This window comes from Bipolaris victoriae (genome assembly GCF_000527765.1).
Source record: "Bipolaris victoriae FI3 unplaced genomic scaffold scaffold_10, whole genome shotgun sequence".
NCBI lineage: Eukaryota > Fungi > Ascomycota > Dothideomycetes > Pleosporales > Pleosporaceae > Bipolaris > Bipolaris victoriae.
In genome coordinates this window covers 94,899-115,671 of record NW_014575382.1, presented here as the reverse complement: position 1 = coordinate 115,671, position 20,773 = coordinate 94,899, and the positions used below count along the sequence as shown (strand labels likewise).

The 20,773-nt window shown below is 53.4% G+C and overlaps 9 protein-coding genes across 9 annotated transcripts; 2 read left to right on the top strand and 7 right to left on the bottom strand.

The window, feature by feature from the left end:
• Window positions 1–312: 312 nt before the first annotated feature.
• On the bottom strand, window positions 313–3,503 carry COCVIDRAFT_34294 (hypothetical protein; the record flags this gene model as incomplete). Its single annotated transcript, XM_014705169.1, has 5 exons — window positions 313–1,203; window positions 1,253–1,634; window positions 1,689–2,300; window positions 2,351–3,109; window positions 3,241–3,503. 5 exons carry the CDS (start codon window positions 3,501–3,503, stop codon window positions 313–315), a joined length of 2,907 nt encoding a protein of 968 aa, XP_014560655.1.
• A 4,181-nt stretch (window positions 3,504–7,684) lies between these two features.
• Window positions 7,685–7,888, bottom strand: COCVIDRAFT_88916 (hypothetical protein; the record flags this gene model as incomplete). Its single annotated transcript, XM_014705168.1, has 1 exon — window positions 7,685–7,888. A coding segment is annotated over one exon (204 nt), but the record flags the coding sequence as incomplete, so codon positions are not given.
• Window positions 7,889–7,980: 92 nt separating this feature from the next.
• Window positions 7,981–9,051, top strand: COCVIDRAFT_23212 (hypothetical protein; the record flags this gene model as incomplete). Its single annotated transcript, XM_014705104.1, has 5 exons — window positions 7,981–8,004; window positions 8,144–8,276; window positions 8,455–8,508; window positions 8,598–8,856; window positions 8,913–9,051. The coding sequence occupies 5 exons, from the start codon at window positions 7,981–7,983 to the stop codon at window positions 9,049–9,051; spliced, it is 609 nt and encodes a 202-aa protein (XP_014560590.1).
• An 838-nt stretch (window positions 9,052–9,889) lies between these two features.
• COCVIDRAFT_12631 (hypothetical protein) lies at window positions 9,890–11,711 on the top strand (the record flags this gene model as incomplete). The annotated part of the gene is made up of 2 exons (XM_014705082.1): window positions 9,890–11,339; window positions 11,398–11,711. The coding sequence occupies 2 exons, from the start codon at window positions 9,890–9,892 to the stop codon at window positions 11,709–11,711; spliced, it is 1,764 nt and encodes a 587-aa protein (XP_014560568.1).
• A 258-nt stretch (window positions 11,712–11,969) lies between these two features.
• Window positions 11,970–13,261, bottom strand: COCVIDRAFT_34292 (hypothetical protein; the record flags this gene model as incomplete). The annotated part of the gene is made up of 2 exons (XM_014705167.1): window positions 11,970–13,011; window positions 13,071–13,261. 2 exons carry the CDS (start codon window positions 13,259–13,261, stop codon window positions 11,970–11,972), a joined length of 1,233 nt encoding a protein of 410 aa, XP_014560653.1.
• Window positions 13,262–14,143: 882 nt separating this feature from the next.
• COCVIDRAFT_88757 (hypothetical protein) lies at window positions 14,144–14,815 on the bottom strand (the record flags this gene model as incomplete). Its single annotated transcript, XM_014705166.1, has 1 exon — window positions 14,144–14,815. One exon carries the CDS (start codon window positions 14,813–14,815, stop codon window positions 14,144–14,146), a length of 672 nt encoding a protein of 223 aa, XP_014560652.1.
• A 1,281-nt stretch (window positions 14,816–16,096) lies between these two features.
• Window positions 16,097–17,263, bottom strand: COCVIDRAFT_23208 (hypothetical protein; the record flags this gene model as incomplete). The annotated part of the gene is made up of 2 exons (XM_014705103.1): window positions 16,097–16,800; window positions 16,870–17,263. The coding sequence occupies 2 exons, from the start codon at window positions 17,261–17,263 to the stop codon at window positions 16,097–16,099; spliced, it is 1,098 nt and encodes a 365-aa protein (XP_014560589.1).
• A 1,024-nt stretch (window positions 17,264–18,287) lies between these two features.
• COCVIDRAFT_88522 (hypothetical protein) lies at window positions 18,288–19,495 on the bottom strand (the record flags this gene model as incomplete). The annotated part of the gene is made up of 4 exons (XM_014705165.1): window positions 18,288–18,390; window positions 18,446–19,276; window positions 19,330–19,346; window positions 19,394–19,495. The coding sequence occupies 4 exons, from the start codon at window positions 19,493–19,495 to the stop codon at window positions 18,288–18,290; spliced, it is 1,053 nt and encodes a 350-aa protein (XP_014560651.1).
• Window positions 19,496–20,171: 676 nt separating this feature from the next.
• On the bottom strand, window positions 20,172–20,680 carry COCVIDRAFT_34288 (hypothetical protein; the record flags this gene model as incomplete). The annotated part of the gene is made up of 2 exons (XM_014705164.1): window positions 20,172–20,405; window positions 20,468–20,680. 2 exons carry the CDS (start codon window positions 20,678–20,680, stop codon window positions 20,172–20,174), a joined length of 447 nt encoding a protein of 148 aa, XP_014560650.1.
• Window positions 20,681–20,773: the final 93 nt, after the last annotated feature.

The window sequence follows — 20,773 nt, the reverse complement described above, 5'->3', positions numbered from 1 at the left end:
AACCGTTGAAAAATGCTTAATTTCTCGGTGCCAGCCGGTTGCCTTGGGGTATAACGCTTTTGATACTTGAAAACGCCAATGGAAATCATATGCACTAAGGAAAATGTATGGCCGTTGCTCGTAATGCGCAGAGGCCGGGTGGCCGAAGATGTCCGGGATGTGGTGGCGTCATTTATTTGAATGGTTTGTAAGGGCTCCACCTTGTGGCAGTTCTCTGACCTGAGATTAGGGCTCTCAGTCGAACAATAAGCGGCATTCCGAATCTAGGAGCACTCCAGTTCGGTTAATCATGTGTCCATTGGAATCGCTGTCTCAGCGCCACCCATGCGGGATAAATTGCTGATGTGGCGGCCTCCCATTACCCATGGTCAACGCCGGGTCCATGAAAGAATGTGACCAGTCCTCTTGGGTAAGCAAGTCATCGAACTGAACATTGTGTGGTCCTTGTATTTGCATCCCTGGCTGTGGATAGGTTCGATACTGCTGTGCGCCTTGCATCAAGTACATGGGAATATTACTAAACAGTTGGGCTTCGTTGTCGTTCTGTGGTCGGCCTTGACCACCGGGCATACTGGTTGGTGCAAACATGGGAGGATGCCCCTTCACGTCTATGCCGGACGACATTGGGTGTGGAAGGCCGCTGCTCACCGGTGGAACACTGGTGCGATCAAACGCTTGAGGATGCCTGTTTTCGAAAGCAGTCATTGGTTGATTCGGATAGGCAAGAGGGTCGGTAGAAGGAAACATCATAGTCGAGATATCTGCGATTGGCACATTCATGCCTGATGGATCTGTGAATGAGTTGCTCAAAACCGAAGGACTGTAGACCGAGCTTTGTTGCGCGTCATGAATAGGGGCCATACCAAAGCTTGGCAGACTGTCATTGGAAGAGGTAGGTGTGAGACCCGGAACACCATCGAACAAGTTAGGGTTAGAGATTGAGTGTGAGGGATATGAAGAGTTTGAGCCAATCCCAGCAAAATGACTGTGGGGAGACGGATAGGACGCGTCAGGGCCAGCCGTCTTGACGTGTGGAATGTTGTCAGGGTAGGTGCTCGCTCGTCGTGGGCTTATCGTTTCTTTTTGACTGGCCAAGGTAGGTCTTGTTCCTGAGGATTGCGGTGAGCTTCCTTGTCGGCGTTTTTTTGACGCAATGATCTCTCCACCATGTCTAATAGACTCTGGTAGCCGTTCGAACATGCCCTGAAAATGGTTAGCGTAACGGGTTTATTTGAGGTTGGGTTTTGCGTACCTCAAGCGCAATACTGCACCTATCAGCTGCCAGACTTCTCTTTGCAAAATAGGCCAGTACCTCCTTGCCCTCCACAGCATCTCGTAGCAACTCAAAACTGGTGGGGCTAGTAGGATTTTCCAATACAAAATAGAGAATTGATACGATAGCGAAAAATGTCGTGTACATGGAGAACCAATATGCCCCGGCTAGTACACCGCGCTTCCGCATTTCTGTGGAGATGTGGATGATGTTACGGGAGACGTTGACGCAAGCAGAGGCGCATGCAAATGCCCTCTGGTCAACAGCTTTGGCGCTGAAAGATTGTGAAACATAGTGCAAAAATGGCCGGTATAGCAAGAGCTGTGCATGTCCAAAAGCCATGCGAAGAAGCTGTTGAACCCTGTCATGTCTATCAGCAGATGTAACAAGCATAGAAAAGGGACTCTAAACATACCTTTTGATAACAGGTGGAACCTCGCCACCAGGCTTCAGTGCGGCGGGCAACTCGTCTAGCCAGCGTGCCAAGTCTTTCTCAATTTCTCGGATCTTGGAGTAACCCACAGTGTAGGTTACCGAATTCTTGCCGCCCGACTGCGTACCCTTGATAGGATACACATATTTGCAGATTTTGTTCAGTACTTGTACGAGACGAGTATGCGCGTTGAAAGCAGCCATTACGGAAATGGTTCCTTCTGGCATAGGCAGAATCCCAGTCTCTGTAATGTATTCGTCATCAACTTCGGCCGGCCATTCCTGATCGATATCTTCGTCCTCCAAGAATCGCGGTAATCCGAGCATAGCTCCAACATATGTGTCCATTCGCCGAATAACCCAGAATATACGTTTACGTGTTTCAGATTCGATAGGCGAGAATGTGACATTGAACGAACGGTGCAAACCCATACGCAGTGCTGAGCGTAGGGCAATTCCAATATACGCATAGCATGTGCTAAGCTTGGCCGATGACTGCAAAAACTGTATCATGAAAACAATGGCTTGAAGCGAGGTTAAATCTCTACAATCAGTAATGTCCAGGAGTTGGCGGGAAACCTTGAAGTACTTGAGTCTGGGTATGTTAGCTTGAGGGTGCTGGCGTCCATTGGGAGAATCACTTACCCTTCGTCAGTTAGGGCATCGTAGCCTGTAACATCAGCACCCTGCTCATTCTCTGAGTAGAGCGTTCCCAGGGCCAGAACAGCGAAAAGCAGAGGCAAGAAACTAGTTTCAGCACTTCCGTAATTTTCGGGTGCTACTTTGTATACGCGTTCCATCTGCTCATAGAAAGTAGGAAGATGGACCACTCGGAGCATGGCAGTATACTGAATAATGGCGTTGTCGCACAAAGTGCGTGCCTCTTCTTTGCTGGGAAGAGCCACATTGATCGCTGAAGACGTAGATCCAGCTATGGAAAGAGCACTTGGTGAGGAGGCATCATAAGACATTGTACGTTGCTTAAAAGATGGCGAAGCATCTGGTAGAATTTGGAACATGTCATCAAATTGGCGAAGCCCCCTCATGAAGCTAAGTCCGGAAGAATGGCCTTGGTAATCCCAGTTTCCCTCTTCGTCAAGATCCAGCTGGCCTGTCGCCTTGACCATGGCCTCTAGATGTGAGTCAGGAACATCTTCGTTTTGCAAAGGGACATGATGATGGGGCGCGCGTGATTCCATGGGCATCACGGGAAGTCGGGGAGCCGCCTGGGGTAGCTGTGGTAGCAATCCATTCTGAAGGTGGGCATCGATGGCAGGGTCGTTTAAATCTACAGTTGGGAGCACCACCTGCAATAAGGCTTTGGCACGCTTCAGTTGGCTCTCCAAGGCCTCAATATACTGAGGAGTTGCGTTCCGTCGGCGGTTTGATGGTTGATCGTAAGTACTTGCAGCATGTTAGTTTGAGATTTTGCAATGTCCGGTTCTATCCGGGGGGCTTTTTTACCATTCTGTACCGTGTTAGCGTGGGTTCAAAAGATGACAGGATTATTTCCGGCTATACACGTGGCTACCAACATACCATAACTATAGACGGTACAATGCGTGCACGGCTGCTTGCCGTCGCATTTGATTTTCTTGCGCCGACATTCATCACAGGCACGTGTCACCCGTCGTCTTTTCTGAGGCTGCGGCTTGGGTGGCTGATCGTCGCCGACGTCATTAGTTTCCGAGTTTTCTTCGCCGAATTCGGATGTGTCTTCTTGATGGGTTTCCAAAGGGGCGGAGCGGACAGACTCTGCCGGCAGGTCTTCAGCTGTCGTGAGGGCCGGGGAAGTCATGGTTGGCAGATGGAGAGCATCGAGCATCGCGTCCTGTGGCTGGGGGGAATGCTGCGCCTAAGAGTAAACTGGTGGATGCTTCCGACAGGGTTATACTGCGGCGGAGAAGCGTGTGGGTCACGTATTAGTTCTAGGGTTAGCGCCGTCGCATGTCGCATGTCGCATGGGCACCGTCCCGCCGGGCTTGGGCGATGGATGGAGTCGAATAGTCGAATCGTTGCTGTCCGCCGAGTTGTCCGTTTTCTATTGTTACCTGTAGGCCAAGCTCGGGTTTTGGGTTATGGTCTCGGCACGTAGCCTTGGGGGCCCCATGAATAAGATCACAGTCATCTATTGAGCTTGCCTAGAGCAAGCCGTCGAATTTACTGTACCGTTTGGCTGAACCTGAATGACGGTTATCTCATGGGCTCCCGCCCCCACTCGCGGCAGTGGCAATGGTGATTTGGCGGCACTCAGACCTCCTGGGACGCACAGCGGGAGCTGCACACCACTATCGCGGTCAGTGGTCAGCACTTACCATGGCTCAATATGCGCCCTGTGGCGTCACACAGCTGGGAGCCCATGCCACGGGGAACACAGGTGAGGGGTCCTGCTGAGCCGCCATCCACGCCACGGAAGAAGCAGCCATATGGTACGGCTCCAGTTGGGGCCCTGCCTAACAATACATTCTGGACATTGAAGCGAAGAGAAGCGGATCTGTGGCCGTGGCGCTGCACCGCCGGGGGCCCTACTAGTGGCGTGACCCGCTGTCCCGTCGCAGCTTGGCCTTCTTTTGTTGCTCCTCGTGCGCTCTAAAGCCTCTTGTTCGAGTAACGATCATCAGTCAACAACTCTCGCTTGAGGTCATGGTGCCCACACCCTATATCGTTACTAACGGATCCGTCATGTTGCTATCAACCGGTTGCAATTCTTTCATCCCCTCCAGATACAAACTCTCGGGATGTGGACAAGGGCGAGGCTCCGAAGCATCGTCCTCTCCACTTGACCCAGTTGCCCAGCCTTACCTTCTTAGCGTCGGATAAAGTCGCCAGAAACATGACAGCGTGGCTTGACTGCGGCTGGTGACCCTAGTCTCCATGCATTCGGCGGTTGCTTCACCGATTTCATTCATCGCACAGTGCTCCAGCCATGCCTTGGCTGTTTCTCTTGTCAGCGTGATATGTACGGACCTACGCAGCATAGCAGAGTCATTGCAAGACTGTATGCGCCCAACTATCGAATAAAAGAGGAGAGCTGACAGGTGGGCAGCGCCCGTCCATGCCCGCTTCGTGAGCCATCTGCCCGCCGACTGCCCTTTTTTGGAACAGCAGGGGGGAAGACGGGTTTCCCGCGTTAGTTTCCCCGTAGGTTCCTTGTATGTACCGGTAAAGCGTATTGGATTGGCGAGGCGCTCCTTCGCAATACGGTCACACGCACATGGCGAAGTCTGCTGCTGAAGACAGGCCAAGCGATTCCTTGAGTAACGGTGGCCTATTGCTGTTTAGTAAAAGGGGAAAAAAGTAGAGCGTCACCCCATTCGTGCCTCTCGGAAGTACCGATACTGCACACCTGCGTCATAACAAGGCCCCTTGGCATGAAGAGAGCTCCGAATGCGGATGTTGGAGGTGGGAACACCTTTTTGATGGGTACGATGTTTAGTGGCGCATATTATCGAGCTAGAGGTGCCGACTTCCGGCTGACTCAGCTGGTTCAGCCCAAAGGGCGGCTCTGACTGGCTGCTTGCCATGAGTCGCAGGGTGCAAATCGACATGTAAGCCGAGATGCCAATGTGTCTCATGCACCGGCTGTTGTCATAGCCACTGCACTAGCCACACCACTAGCCACGGCCCTAGCCACGGCCCTAGCCACACAAAGAGCAATCACGTACGATTCCTTTTGCGCCACAACTCAAAAACCTGGAACAATATCCACCCAAGGAGTGGCGCATGTCGCGTCCTCGGCTGGTGTTGCACTGCGTGAAACGTGGCTGAGAAGCAGGTTACGTGCATAATGCCAAGCGCAGATGTGCAGATGTTCAGGGTTGCCAAGTCGTCTGCGTTTTGCTGTGGCGCATGACACGACTTAGTGTGGCAGCATGCCAGCCAGGACCATGACTACGTGGCTAGCCGACGGCAACCATCCAAAGTCCAAGGATGACCTCTCAACAACAGCGGAGAAGGGGCCGATGACGGGTGGAATCTCGTACATGGGATAACGCTTTTCCTGTTCCTTTTGCATGGGGTAATATGGACTATCTATATTGCAGTACACTGAAACTGTCCCCTTTCATCTGCGAACAGACGGTCAAATGTCACATGGGTCGCACATCTGTGCGCTCGATCACAGTTTAACGACCGCGTCGATCGTATTGAAAGACATGCGGTCAACAGCCAGCGCATAGCGTCTAGGCAATACTAACCACCGAGCAATAATTGCGAACTTGTTTGTTGGTTTGTATCTAGTTTCGGCATAAAAGACCGCGATCGATCTCAACGTTTTCGCCAGGCGTTGGCTTGCGCAGACGTCACAGCCTTGTAAAGTTGCTCTAGTCATGGTTTCTCGAATGTAGGGACCATTAAAAGCCGAGTTTTTACCATTTACGCCAACTAGTAGGGAATAAGTACATAGTTTGCATGGACCCGTTGCTTACTAGTGATAACTGGGCTTCGTGCCAGATTGTTGGACCAGAACGTATGTAAGATTGTGGTAAGATTGTGGAAAACCTAGAGGCGAAAATCCAGGGGATGCGACGATCGTTGTGACGACATCCGCAGGATTGGGTTGACCAACATCTGTTGTCTGCAAAGATTCTGCTCCGTGCATTAGCAAATTGGAAATGTATGTACGTGGGAAATGGCCAAGGCACAGGAAAAGTCAGATACGCACATCAGGTTGGGCCCCCGGTGAATGACTTTGACTTTCGGCGTTGCGCTGACACTTGGAATGAACCATGCATAAACATGATGAAATGCCAAGATTGTTGCTCTCACGCTGACCAGGTCTTGGAGTCTAGACATGCAGTTGTGAGCGTACGCCCCAATAGCCCTGTTCTGTGAGCATGTCTAGCCATTCGCATAAGTACACACCACTAACGAAACTCAGGCATTATCATATGTGTTATATATTAATAACAGTGGTTTCAGTCCACCGCTTTCTCTGATGTAGGCGATGGAGCTTGTCTCGCACGCGGAGTTTGGATGTGGGAAATTGAATCTCTAGACCTATGAGACAACATACGCAGCCTGGTGCTGTCGGGAAGGGATGAATTATGATCGACTATTTCCGATCTCTAAGGTTTAATAATTGCATATGCAGAAGTTGGGGTAGATCAAAAAAAAGCTTTTAGGTAAGTTGACGGCATTTCTGCGGTCATTTCTCGTGTTAAACGGACATAGATCTCCCAGTGATGCAATATCAAGGCCTATGCACAACAAGCTTGCTTGCAACCATGTATATGGGCTTCCGTGTGCGGGAAGCTTCTTTTGTGACAAAGGACAAGTGCTGGTGAGTGAGTGGGTGAGTGGGTACAGCTGGCAAATGGAATGGTAAAGATTCGTCGCACAACTGAGCCGGTTGATTGATAGTCAGCTCATCCGCACCAACATGGCATGATGAAAAAATCAATCAGATATCGATGGCTAGTTCAGTATACAAGCGTAAGGGCTATTGGCAGAGGAGATAGCCACTCAGTCAGCGATTTCGCATCGTAATCAACAGCGACTGCGCGTTCCTTGGAAAGATTCGAGAGTAGTACACCTCAATTTGTGCGAATGCAGGAAACGGAGAGTTGCAGGGCGTACCTGCCAACATCACCCATAGATATATCATTGTGAGTGTGTTATCAAAAAAAAGGAACGAATCGATTGCGATTTTGGTATGAGAAAAAATTCTTAATCCGCGTATTTTCAGGCATGTACGTTTCTCTGTAGGCAAACTCGGGCGTTCCTTGTGTAAGCTGCTGTGTGGTCAACGTGCTGCGAACTTGGCGCAAAGTACAAAAATTGACTTGGTGCTATTTTTCTCACGGCCAGGTATGCTCAACGTCAACCATACACGGAATCTGGATAAACACAACTGCAGTAACTGGATGCGACGTATCTGTCAATTGTAAAGGACTGCCACAGGTGTAAGGAAATCACAGAGGCATTTGGCGGATTTGGAAATGGCCGTTCTGAGGATCGTGGTACTCCCTGAGTGCTGTCTCAGCACCACGGTACTACTATTCCCACCCGATTTCGATAAGCGCAACGAAAAGAGACAACACCAAGCTCCAGGGCTCTGCACAAAGCTCTCAAATTCGGTGAGGTGCTTCGCCTCCCAAACGAGCATCTTGCGCTGAAGAGGACTGGCAGAGGCTTCTCGAGCGACGCTAAGCCGTGCACGGGCCACACACACACCAGTGGAAATATTCGCTTAGCCTGTTGGTGGTATTGGAATCCGCTGCAACGAGCTCTTTCCTCACGACAACTAACCTCACAGCACACCGGAGTCGAGCAAAATGTCGACCTTCGAACCCGTCATTGTACGTACGCCCCGAATACACGAAGCCGCATATTTCTAGCGCACGCGGTTGCACTTGGTCGCTGTGCCAGCCCGCGCCTTTTGTCAACACCAATGCACAAGCTGCTTTCCAAGGAGTCTCTCGCTGACAGCGCACCCAGGTCATCGACGGCAAGGGCCACTTGCTCGGTCGCCTCGCCAGCACCGTCGCCAAGCAGCTCCTCAATGGCCAGAAGATCGTCGTCGTACGATGTGAGGCTCTCAACATCTCCGGCGAGTTCTTCCGCGCGAAGCGTACGTTCACCCACCGAATACGAGCAAGCGACGTAGGCAGCAGGCCACAATGAATGCACACGAAAAGGGGTTGACCAAAGGGCATTGAATGGTTGTTGATGTGCATTGTGGCTGCTCTTGCGAAGCGCTCTTGGAACACTCCAACAAATAAACTACGGCTGCTGACAGCGTCATACAGTGAAGTACTCGGCTTTCCTGCGCAAGCAGACCCGTTTCAACCCCACCCGCGGTGGTATGTCTCCCCTATACATCTGCGGCACTCTGGCAGCAAGAATTCTGCTGTGTGCCAATTCGCCGACGACGTGCTAATCCGCCGTTCAGGTCCCTTCCACTTCCGCGCCCCCTCCAAGATGTTCTGGCGAACCGTCCGTGGCATGATTCCCCACAAGACCGCTCGTGGTGCCGCCGCCATGGAGCGCCTCAAGACCTTTGAGGGTATCCCCGCCCCCTACGACAAGAAGAAGCGCGTCGTTGTTCCCCAGGCCCTGAGGGTACTGAGGCTCAAGCCTGGCCGCAAGTACTGCACTGTCGGACGTCTCGGCCACGAGTTCGGCTGGAAGTACCAGGACGTTGTTGCCCGGTATGTTTTTGTGACTATCACACACCAATTTGTGTTGCTAACAAAATTTTGTGCAGTCTTGAGGAGCGCAGGAAGGTCAAGGGTGCTGCTTACTACGAGCGCAAGAAGGCCCTCCGACGGCAGTTGGCCGAGGCCAAGAAGACGGCCAACGTGGACAGCAAGACCCAGGAGCAGCTTACCGCCCTCGGATACTAGAAAACGGCAGTTGATGACCAGTGTCGGTTTCGGTGATGTGGTTCGGCGTGGATTGCATTTGGCTCATGGGATGTTTCTTTCCTCTACTATACTCCGACCATTCGAAAGGGTGTCCAGGCTAAAAGAGCACATCAATACCAGAGTGCTTACGTGTTCATGGGTCTCTTTGCGGTCGGTCTGCTGTGTCTTCAGGTACTCTTCCGGCTAGAAGCAATACGAAATGAAAAATCACAGCTGATGTAAAGCATGTTGATGGCGTTGAGCGTTCGCAATAGACTGGCGGTTATGTTGTTAATCCAATTCAGTCCCCTTTGACAATGCATTTGACCAGACCAATAGTGCAATTCATACCGTCATCTTGCACAAGCAAGCCAGGCAATGTGCACGCAGAACCGCCGCGGTCGGAAGGATGGCCGGATGGCCAATGGCCAAGATGGCAAGCCAGCTAGCGCTTAACCTCGGCCCTGACGTCGTCCCGCATCAGATCTCTTCCCCAGATTTCCCCAACCCGGCGTCGTAGGTAACGACTCTACGTGTTAACCCGCCCAGCACTGCCTAAACGCGTCTCTTTTTGGGGCTTCGGTTGTGATTTACTTGAATGTTGCTTTTTGCTGACCGTGCCCCTTTGAATGTTATTGAGATTGTCATCACAGTCCTACAGTACCCTGGCGCGAAAGAGTTCGGACATCTCTCGCACTTGAACCCACAGCGGACTTACTCCGCATTCACGCGTCTATAGCTCAGCTCAGCTTGGCCAAGCTTGTAGATCGCCCCTGGAGCTCGTGTGTGTATAAAAGCTTGTTTCATCCCAATTGTTGTTGGATACAAGACATACACCATGGAGGGTGCCAAAGACCGTCTCAAGCAGCTCGCATCGCACTTCACCTCTGCAAACCCCGTACCCGGTCCGCCGCCCATCCAACCCGGCGATAGCCACGAATACCACCACAGAAACAACTTCCACACGCTCAGCCCGACATGGTTTCTCTGGCGCGCTGCACAGATTGAGCCTGATGCTTTGGCCATATACCACAAGACTGCGAACAACCAGATCCTGCGGCGTTCTTATGCCGAAGCTGCGGATCGCGCGCGAGGACTGGCATACTACTTGAAGAAACATGGATACAAGAGAGTGGGTATACTGGCGACCAATACGCCAGCGTTCCTGGAGAGCATATTTGGAATTGCGGCCGCGGGAGCTGTAAATGTAGCTATCAATTATCGGCTCAAACCCGATGATATTAGCTACATTTTCCAACATTCGGACGTAGACATGATTATCGCGGATGCGGAATTTGTGAGCCTGCTAGACGATTATAGAAAGGCAAAACCGGATGTACCAATCCTAGTCGACACGGACATGGATGCCACCGAGGGCGAGCTCTCGGGTCCTTTTGACGATGCGGTGTTGGAGGGACTGAAGTATGATATAGAGCAGGGCGGTAAAGGATGGGAGAACCTGGAATCGCATGCTAAGAACGAGGAAGACGTTATTGCGCTTGCATACACGAGTGGGACCACGGCCAGACCAAAGGGGGTTGAATACACACATCGCGGCGTCTATCTCGCTGCCATGGGCAATATCATTGAATCCGGGCTCAACTACCATTCAGGCCGCGCAAAGTATCTCTGGACACTACCCATGTTCCACGCCACCGGCTGGACCTTTCCCTGGTCCGTCACCGCTGTCCGAGGTACACACTACTGCCTTCGAAAGATTGACTACCCAGAAATCTGGCGCCTGCTCAAGGAAGAAGGGATAACACACTTTAACGCAGCGCCAACCGTCAACACACTACTCTGCGCAGCCAAGGAAGCCGAACGCCTGCCCCAACCCGTCCGCGTCACCGTAGCAGCATCCCCACCCTCAGCCTGGCTCTTTGAGCAAATGTCAAACCTGAACCTCAACCCCGTCCACGTCTACGGCTTAACCGAGACCTACGGCCCCATCACAAAGGGCTACCACGTGCCCGAGTGGGACACGCTCCCCGACAAAGAAAAATACAGCCGCATGGCACGCCAGGGCCACGGCTTCATCGTCGCCAAAGCCCTCCGCGTCATCAAACCCGAGCAACCCGCTGGCGTCCTTACAAACGTAGAGAAAAACGGCCAGGAAATCGGCGAAATCATCTTCGAAGGCAATATCTGCGCAAAAGGCTACTACAAAGACGCAGAGGCAACACGCAAGCTGTGGGAAGGGGGATGGTTGCACACGGGTGATTTGGCAGTCTGGCATCCTGATGGCGCAATTCAGATTTTGGATCGAGCAAAGGATATTATTATTAGTGGTACGTTCCCCCTTTTTCCCCCACTTTCAAAATCTATACACTAACGTTTGCTTTCCAGGCGGCGAAAACATCTCCTCAGTCGCCCTCGAAGCAATGCTCTCCACCCACCCCGCCATCCTCGAAGTCGGCGTCTGCGCCGTCCCGGATTCCCACTGGGGTGAGCGCCCCAAGGCCTTCGTCACTACGAAAGATGGCTCCAAGAGCGACACGCTGGGTGCGGAGGTGATTCAGTGGGCGAAAGAGAATAGCCATATTAGTCGGTTCATGGTACCCAGGGAGGTGGTGGTTGTGAGGGAGTTGCCTAAGACGAGTACGGGGAAGATTCAGAAGAATGTGCTTAGGGAGTGGGCGAGGAAGGGGGTTGTGGAGTAGATTTAGAATTAGATAGCGTGTGTATTAGAGGAGATGAGGGGAGGGGGGGGGGGTTTGGGAGAAAGATGGTTGAACTTTCTACATTGGTGTTTCTACACTCTTTGTCTATGGTATATGGTGTGCTCCTTCCCTTCCCCCCTATTTCCAAAAAGTCTCCAGAGCAAAGAAACCAGCAATGTGCGTTGGAATGTACAAGAAAAAAAAAAGAAGAAGAAGAAAAAGAAGCATCGCCATATCTTCAACTCACCGAAACTCCATCTACCTCTTCTTAGCAGCCTCCAACTCAGCCTTCTTAGCCGCCGCCTTCTTAGCCTTTTCCCTCCTCCCCATCGCCGCCTCAGCACCAATACCACCAAACACAAGTCCAACACCGACCCACTGCATACTCGTAATTTCGTGTCCAAACCACCACACACTCCACACCATAGTCAGCATCTTACGGGTAACCGTGACGGTAACAAGCAACAAGCTGCTAAAATGGGCGAGGGTATGAAAGATGAACACCTGGCCGATAGCACCGCAGGCGGAAAACATGAGGACGTCTGCGCCCACAGCCGGGTATTTGGAGATGAAACCCAGCGCATCGCTGAGTTCCGAGGTGGCGAGGCCGAGCGAGGAGGCTAGCGGGGTCGAGGCGAGAAGAGGGGTGATGAGGAGATACGAGACTGTGAGTGCCGTTGACATGATATTCTGCGCACACATCATCTGGGGACCCGTGAAACCCTTGAACGACGTGAAAATGTGATCTTGGACCGTATTCGTCAGACCATCAAACAGCAAATTCACACCCAACAAGACCAAGCCGACAGTCTGCGACGCATCCGCATTCACGCTCCCGCTTTTCTTGGCGGCCTTCTTCGCAGTGGACGGGCTGTATAGGGTAAAGACTGCGACGCCGAGGGTTACGAAGCCGATGACTGCGTATTTATACAGTGGGTATCGTTTTTGGAAGAGGGAAATGTGGAGGAACATGACGGGGAGCAGTTTGCAGCTTTTGGCAAGGATGAAGGTGACGTAGTCGATGTGCTTGAGGCTTGCGTATCCGAAAGGTGAGGCAAGTGACGAGGTCAGCGCGATGCCTAGTAAGGGGAGGAGAATGTTGCGGGAAGGGAAAATGGGGGCGACGGTGCGAACACCGGTTTTCGGGTCTTTCTTTGCGGAGAGGAAGAGGTAGATTAGGCCGGTTATGGCGGCGAAGGCGGATTGGATGGTGTTGAGGAAGATGGAGTATGTGAAGCGTTGGTTGGAGGGGCCGTGGGTGGTGGTTGTTAGACGCTCTTGGATCCAGGCCCATGTCATGCTGGGGTTGCGCTCGTCAGCGTGTATTCCTTTGTCGCATATGCGTGCTGTGATACTTACAAACTACCGTAGATACCAGCGACGCAAATGACGAGCTGGAACAGTCCTGCCTCCTTCTGTTCCTGAGGGTTTCGCGCATGCAGCTCCGCCTGCTCTTCCAGCTTTTGCTCAATCGAGTGCACCGCATCGTCTAGACGGTGGTGCGCATGGCCATTGGTTTCGTTGGCCTTGCGGCGCACTGCCTGTGCCATTTTGTTCTTTCGTAATGCGGTTGTTTGCGAGTCTTCTGCGTCGACGATGCAAGGTTGGAGGGGGATAAAAGGAGTGGACAGGCGCAGGGAGATGAGCGCTCAGAAAATGAAAAGCAACAAGCTGATAAAAGTAGAAATGAGAAAGCGCAAGAGTCAAATCCACCGGGTAATGTCGATGATAAACGAAACAACAGCCACCAAGGCGAGAATGAACACCTGGCTTTAGGGCCTGATGATTTCTTGTCTCTGGCCCTCGCGGTCTGCCTTGACAACCGTGGCTTCAAGTGCGGCGCGCCGGAGCTAAGGACGGAGAACGCTAATGTGAGCGGCACGAGCCACGTTTGAGCCTCTTTCGGGAATCGGAATTCGGAAGCTAGCGTTTCGGAACCAGTGGGCGATTAGCATGGCCACCACCCGCCCTTGTGGCCTTGTCCCCTGTGGGGCGGACGTCTCAAGCTCAGGGCGGGGGGAGGAAGGGAGGGGAGGGACGAGCGCAGACGGGCACATGAGGAAAAAAAATAGCGCCGAAAGGGAGGGTGAAACAATGCGGACAAAGCCGTGCTGCCGTTCTTGTGTTGTGCGTGTTTTCCATTAAGGATACATGTGTTTCTATGTATGTACTCTACTGGTGTTGTTGCGCTGAGGAACGCGCTTACCGCCCCCCCCCCAGCCATCGTTAATGGTCGTGTCTAAAAAAATGCTCGCTAAGAATGATGCAAAGAGAAAAACGCCGAGGCCTAGCCCTTTGCTTCCGGCCTGCTGATGATGCTAACCGCTCTCCCTCCCCACCCCGCCGCCCACGCACCTCGCCCTCTCCGCCTCATTCTGCCCTAAGCTGCTACACGTGAGCTTCAACTTCTCCTCCCGCTCCCCTTGCTGGTCTCAGGCCTCGCCCTTGACAATCTTCGCAACAGCGCTCTTGACCAGCACCCACATGGGCCCGGCATTCACTTCCTTGCCCCCGCCCTCTTCCATACCGCACTTTCGCTTCCACGCGTCTCGCCACCCTCGCTCTGTGTCTTTTTGCTTGAGCTTCATCAATTGCCCCGCTCGCTTGCCTTGCCTTCTGTACCCCGCCATAAAGGCGTCCCATTCCTTTCTCTCCTTGACAAAGATGACAACCCCGTTGCCAGCGTCAATGGGCTGGCTGCCACCCGACAGGATCCGCGCTTCCCATGCGCTGCCAAGAGACTGGAACGTGAATGTCGACGAGTCAAGCACGTAGTACCTCTTCCGCTTGCCAAATTTGGACGCAGCGCTCGAGCACGGCGTGATCCAGTGAGTGGCACGGGAGTAGATGCCGTCTGCCAGTGCTTCATGAAGGAGGTCCGAGGGTAGGTATCTCCGGCATTGCAGGAGCAACTTGTTGCGGAGTAATGTGATGTTAATGTCTGGGTGTGCTGTGGGAATCTGTGGCGAATGTGACAGGAGCGCCTTGTTTTGTGTGCGTGTGGAGCGCGCTGGTGGTTTGGATATCCGTCCGGAGGCTCGGATGACTGTGACTGGGTTGTCGAACTGGTGGGATGTCATGGTTTGTGTCTGAACGGGCGCCATCCTGTCAGAATGTGCCGGTGGTATGATGTTTCTTGAGTGCTGTCTCTGGTCCAGATGGTGGTGTAGTGCTGATGTGACTTGGTATGGGTGGTTTGGTGCAGTTTGAGTGACGGGCAAAAAAGTCTGTCGAGGTGAAGAGACGGGGAGGGAAAAGAGGGAATGTGCGGTCAAGAAGAATCATCTTTAACCACTATGCACCCCTTCCTAGAACAGCATAGCTCATGAAAAGACAACTGCCATCCCAGCCTCGGAAATCGGTCGGGCGTCAAAGCTGTGCGGTGCTCTCTAGTCTACCAATCTCCGGCATTCTGGGCGATCCCTGGCACTACCAAACCTGGCAAGCACAGCAGGATAAGCGAGCTCCGCTGCCGAACCTCACCGCATCAGAGGGCTGCCGCGCCTCGAGCACTACTCGTCCACTCGACAACGCGCCCTCGCCAGCACTCTCGAGGCTGTCGACGTGTTGGATGGTGGTGCACCACCCGCAGTGGTCCGACGCTGGTTGAGCTGTTAGCGAGGGGGGGGGGGCCAACGGCACTTGCGTCCTGTGCTTCGTGTCAAAGCGTGACACCATGACGTACATGCGCTAGTCGACCAGCGAGGGTCCAGCCGTTCGCAGCCTCGCTGTGCTTCTTGTGCAAAGGCCAGCTCATCTCCTCTATATCTATACTTGGGATCACTGCCCCTTGGGCTACAACATCTCACATGCCGACATAATATGTTTGATTGATTGTATCTAGTAGGTAGGTATCGGTAGGAGTGACGGGCTGTAGCAGGGGAATGGTGAGGGAGTGATTAGGGAAAGCACATTGAAGTGCTACCATAGAGCTCGAGGCAATGAGACTAAACTCATATCTGCCCCATCTCTTCTTCGCCAGAAAAACCACAAAATGGATACTAGCGCTGCTACCCATGAGCACATGCGCGATCCGGATATCAAAGGCCATAACATCATGACATTCGTGAACCGCTCAGCGTGCACTTGGATATCGATCTCTCTCTCGACAATAAAAAAAAGTTAAAACAATGCCCCCAAAAAATCCGTGGTATCCATCATTTAACAGCAGGTAAGAAACTAATCAAGCTCATGCTTTTGGATCTCATGTCGGTGGGCCTTCATTAGGGAATGACACGTACAGATGGCTGTCGAACGTGAAGGACCAGCAATATCATGTAGCGGCTGTATGGCCTCCTAGTAAACTCGCCAGTTTCAATGGGTGGCGTGGAGGCAGCACCACCCACAATCGTGTCCAATGTGGAAGGATGTGCTAGCATAGCCGTCTACTCTTGCGCCTGGCTGCGGCGCATCTTTTCAGCCTCGAGGTTCTCGTACAGGAGGTACAAGGCCTTCTCGTTAGCACTGGCACTACCAGTGATGGTGAACATGCGCTCGCCAGTGTCGTCGTGGGGAGCCTTGGCAATGGAGATGCGAGCATTCGAGGTCTTTCGAATCTCGCTGATTTTGCTGCCGCCGCGCCCAATGATGCAACCAACCATGTCAGACGGAATGCTAATGTTCTGCGTCTGCATCTCCTCACCGTCTTCCGTGTGTGTAGGGGGCGGTGGCCTGCTGGCAGCATCCGAACCGGACCGTCGAGAGAAGGCAGGCGGCGAGTCACTAAAGTCAGCGCCATGGCCAGTGCGGTTGTACGAGCGTCCGCCGCCCATACCACCGGCGGGTGCGCTGCCACCATTCGCCGCGGGACCGGGACCCACGCCGGGCTGGACTCTAACAGCAGGATTGTAGAGGACAGTACCGTAGCCACGCTCGTGGTCGTCAATGAGACACTTGCCAATTTCCCACACAGCCTTCTCGATGCCGGCAGGAGATCCTTGGACCTCGACAATCCGTTCCGTCGACTGGGGAAGCATCTCTTTCTGAGCAACCATGCGGACACCAGAGGCATCTTGGATCTGCTTGATCTTCAGACCCTGACGACCAATAATGGTGCCCATCTGGTTGTGGGAGATGAGGAGGCGGATAGCTGAAAAAGTTAGCTTGGCATTTTCATGCACCCGTTACCTTGGTGCCAGGACACAGCATTTGTACGTACGATGAGTGCCGTCAGTGCGAATAACGCCGCCCATGCCCATGGCAGGTGCGCCCTCGAGCAGGCCCTTGGCAGCCAAACCATATGCCTTTGATATGCCAGAGAGACTGCCCGTGACGGAGAGGACGCGGTCGTGGACGCCTTGAACTACCTTACTGACACCGGCGCGGACACCAGTCTCATCGCGTAGGTCGGCGACATTCTTGCCAGCCTTGCCTATGATGACACCGGCTTCCTTGGACGAAACAATGGCTCGCAAGGTGAGCTGCGCCTCGGCATACTCCTCTTCGGTGCGTGGGACCACTTCACCCTCGCCGTCCATGTTGAGGCGGTCGAGTTGATCGGCAACACGAGTGGCGTCTTGGCCGGGACCGGGCTGGGGCTCTTCGGTGGACATGTTGCGGGATGGCCGTGAGAAAGTGCTGGTGCAGTCGTCAGTGACGCAGTTTAGTGACGCAGTTTCGCGACTGGCGCAACGTCGCAACACTCACGGGCGAAGAGGGTAAGTCGCAAGGACGGCGGTAGGACGTGAGAGGGGGGAGAAGGGGATGAGGAGGGAGAGAGACGGGGGAGAAGGGAGGTCAGGCTGTGGGATCGAGTGTCAGTGGTTGTGTTTGGGATCGTGTGTGGAAGTGAACATGGGAGCAGCTGTATGTACTCACAGGCGACTACGGAAGTGGCGGGGGTGAGAGAGGTGGTCGGTGCGGAACGGCCGACGGGACAGATGGAAAAGGAACAAGGGTGGGTTGAGGGGAGCGGAGAGGGGCAGAGAGGGAGAGAGGGCCGGGAGAGGAGAGAAGAGAGATGTGGTGATGGTGCCAGTCTCGGGGGGGTTTTACAGACACACAATGGAGCGAGGCAGGCAGAGGGAGAGGGAGGGACAGGTCTGGAGGCAGAGCGCAATATTCGGGCGGCAGGCAGGTTGAAGCTCGTCTTAGCGAGAACGGGCACGCCTTGCCGCATTCAAGAAGAGGGCAGGCAGAGGGAGCAGCTGCACTTCTTTTGCGATGCAGCAGCCGTCCTCGCACAGCAGGCAGCATTGCGTTCTACGAGGGCAGCACGAGGCGAGGGCATTGGGTGCAGGCGTGAATGCACCAGCCTGTTCGTCGACCATCCTCGCGCCGCCCCATCCGCAAACACAGAATAGACCCCGCGTGCACGAGCCCTCGCCTCGCCGCCATCCTGGTCCCCACGGCGATGCAGCAGCTAGCACTAACTATGCACCATCACAGCATTGGCCCGCCATGCTTGCTTTCTAAGCCACGAGTACCCCATTGGCCAACCTATTATATTCTCCCCTCTCAAGAGGTTAACTGTGCCTGTCCACCTCCTCGGAGCACATCTGCTTACATACTACTACTATGTACATGCACATACATATATACTACTACTTGTACTACTACATCCTATCCTACGCCCCCCTACTTTTGGGCTTCAAACACAACCTTCTGCACCTTCATCTTGTCAAACAAGTCGTAGCCCTCCACCGCCTCGCTCAGCGGCATGATCTTGTCCGCCATGAATCTGTTCGTGTAAGCTGACCTGCCATGGTGCCCACAGTAAAAGCGTTTGCACTCACCCGAGCTTGTCTTGATGTCTCTTGAGGCTCTCCATTGCCTCCTCAAACACGCTCCTTACGGGGCAACGGCCCATTTGAACTCGAACATTCTTGTTGTAAGCTTCGTTTCCAGTCCATGGAATCTCGCCATTGTGAACACCAACGGAACTGATGACGCCCCACGGCCGGATCAGTTCGTAGCCCATACGTAGAGCAGGTGACAATCCAACGACTTCAATCACAATGTCAGCACCGCGGCCTTCGGTGAGCTCCTTGACGCGTTTGTCGAGTCCTTCGCGGTCCGTCTGGAAATTCCACGGCTCGGCGCCGAGCGACCTGGCGAGCTCGAGCCGAGAGGGCACAGAGTCCACGGCGAGAATGTGCTTGGGCTTGTAGTCAGTGATGTTGCACAGCGCGCAGAGAGCAACAGGCCCACATCCAATGAGGACAACGACGCTGTCTTTGATCTCCTCCGGACTGGAATACTGGAAACCGTTCTTTGCTGCAAACATGCCAGTAGGGAAGATGTCCGCCATCAAAACCAAGACTTCGTCCTTGATCCCTGGTGGAGCTTTGACAGCTGTCGAATCAGCAAGTGGGACTCGCACGTACTCGGCCTGAGCGCCGTCCAGGCCAACAGACCCGAACAGTTGGCTTTTGGTGCATCGCGATGAATACCCATGGCTGCAGTAGAAGCACTCTCCACACGACGTTGTAAAGGGCGTGACCACCTGGTCGCCAACCTTATGGTTTTTGACCGACGCGCCTACCTCGTGTACATATCCAGTGAACTCGTGGCCCATGACAAATTCGGTTCCTGATGGCTGGTGACCCCTGAAGACATGCAGTTCGCTGTTTTCCTAGTCAGAAACAGTCCGTGCTATTGTGAGAGCGTGCCAGCATACCTCCCGCACAACGCCGTCTGCATGGGGGTTAGCAATGCACGCTGGCGCTTTGACAAAACAGTACCTTGTCCACCTTGACAATTATGTCCTTGTCATCTTGGATCTTGGGGATAGGTCTCTCTTCGATCACCACCTTTCCCGGCCCTTTGAAAACGACAGCTTTCATCATGTGTTTGGAAGAAGTTCAGGTGCAATACGTGCAATTGACAATGATCAAAGACGAGAGGAAGAACGAAAAGAATTGTGTGTGTGTATGGACGCAAGTAAGACAATGCAACTAAGTGGAGCTCACGCCCTACATATGAAGTGTCTGCTCGGACCCAAGGCCGATGTGCGGGAGACGCGTTCGTGGTGGGAGTAAGAGCATGTTCGGTAGCTACCCCGCAGTCGTTCCTCAGCGGGGCAGCAGCCACCAGCAAGGAAGGCACAGTACCTAGGCTCGTACGCACATAGTTTGCAGAATTCCATGCATGTCTCTGCTGTAGCTATGCTCGACCAGGTTGAAATAGAGTGCTCGTCCTGTGAACAAGCACCGGGATGGCGTCATGACGCAGAGTGCAGCAGAGCGGGCCTCGGCTCGCTGTGGCAAGCCTGCGAGCATCACTCCACATCTTTCCGACTTCACGCCCGAGTAGGCCGATAAAGGAGTGAAAAAAAGCTAGCGAGTTCAACATGCTACTTAGGACCGGCCTGCAACGGCCAGCCAGAGCTAAAAAAATAAAATAAAACCGAAATGCAAACAAACCACCGTCTGTATAAACCCAGTCATGTTGCCCGTATCCAATCCAAAACTCCGCAAATGCCCACCCAAGACGCCAAGCCCCGTGTGTAGTGTAGCCTCTTCAAGTGACGGTGCATAAGAGCTCCGCCTCGAGGATGAATTTGCCCTCCTTGTACTTCTCACTGGCCTCGTACGCCTTGTCGTACTTCCAGCCGACCGTCTCCTTGCACTGGCGGCAGTGAATGTCACGGACTATATGACGTCCGGTAGTCATGTTGCGCTCGTTGGGGTCAGACTCGGTCACGTTGACAACGCTGTCGAACAGGTAAGCCTTGCCATGTTGGCCACGGAAGTTCTGCGAGCGACCTATTAGCATTTTTTTTTCGATATCAGCCCAAGGCATCGGGGCACACTAACCCTGCTGAGGATGTCATCGTGGTTGGAGAGGTGCGTCTTGCAGTTCTTACAACCGTAGATGCGCGACGAGTTGAGGTAGATGTTGTACGAAAGACCCATGGTGATGACGAGACGATCGGATTCGCCAGTCGAAGCTGGATGGTGTTTGCGTGGTCTGGAAAGACGTCGACGAAGGTCAGAAGTGGCCACTGGGCGCTGGTCGCCGCCTGTCATACGTGCTGCTGGACCGGGTTTAGAGGCGAGGGCCGAGGCGACGGTGCTGGTGCGGATCCGGGCTTTGGGGGCGTTTGGGGCGCTGAAGACGGT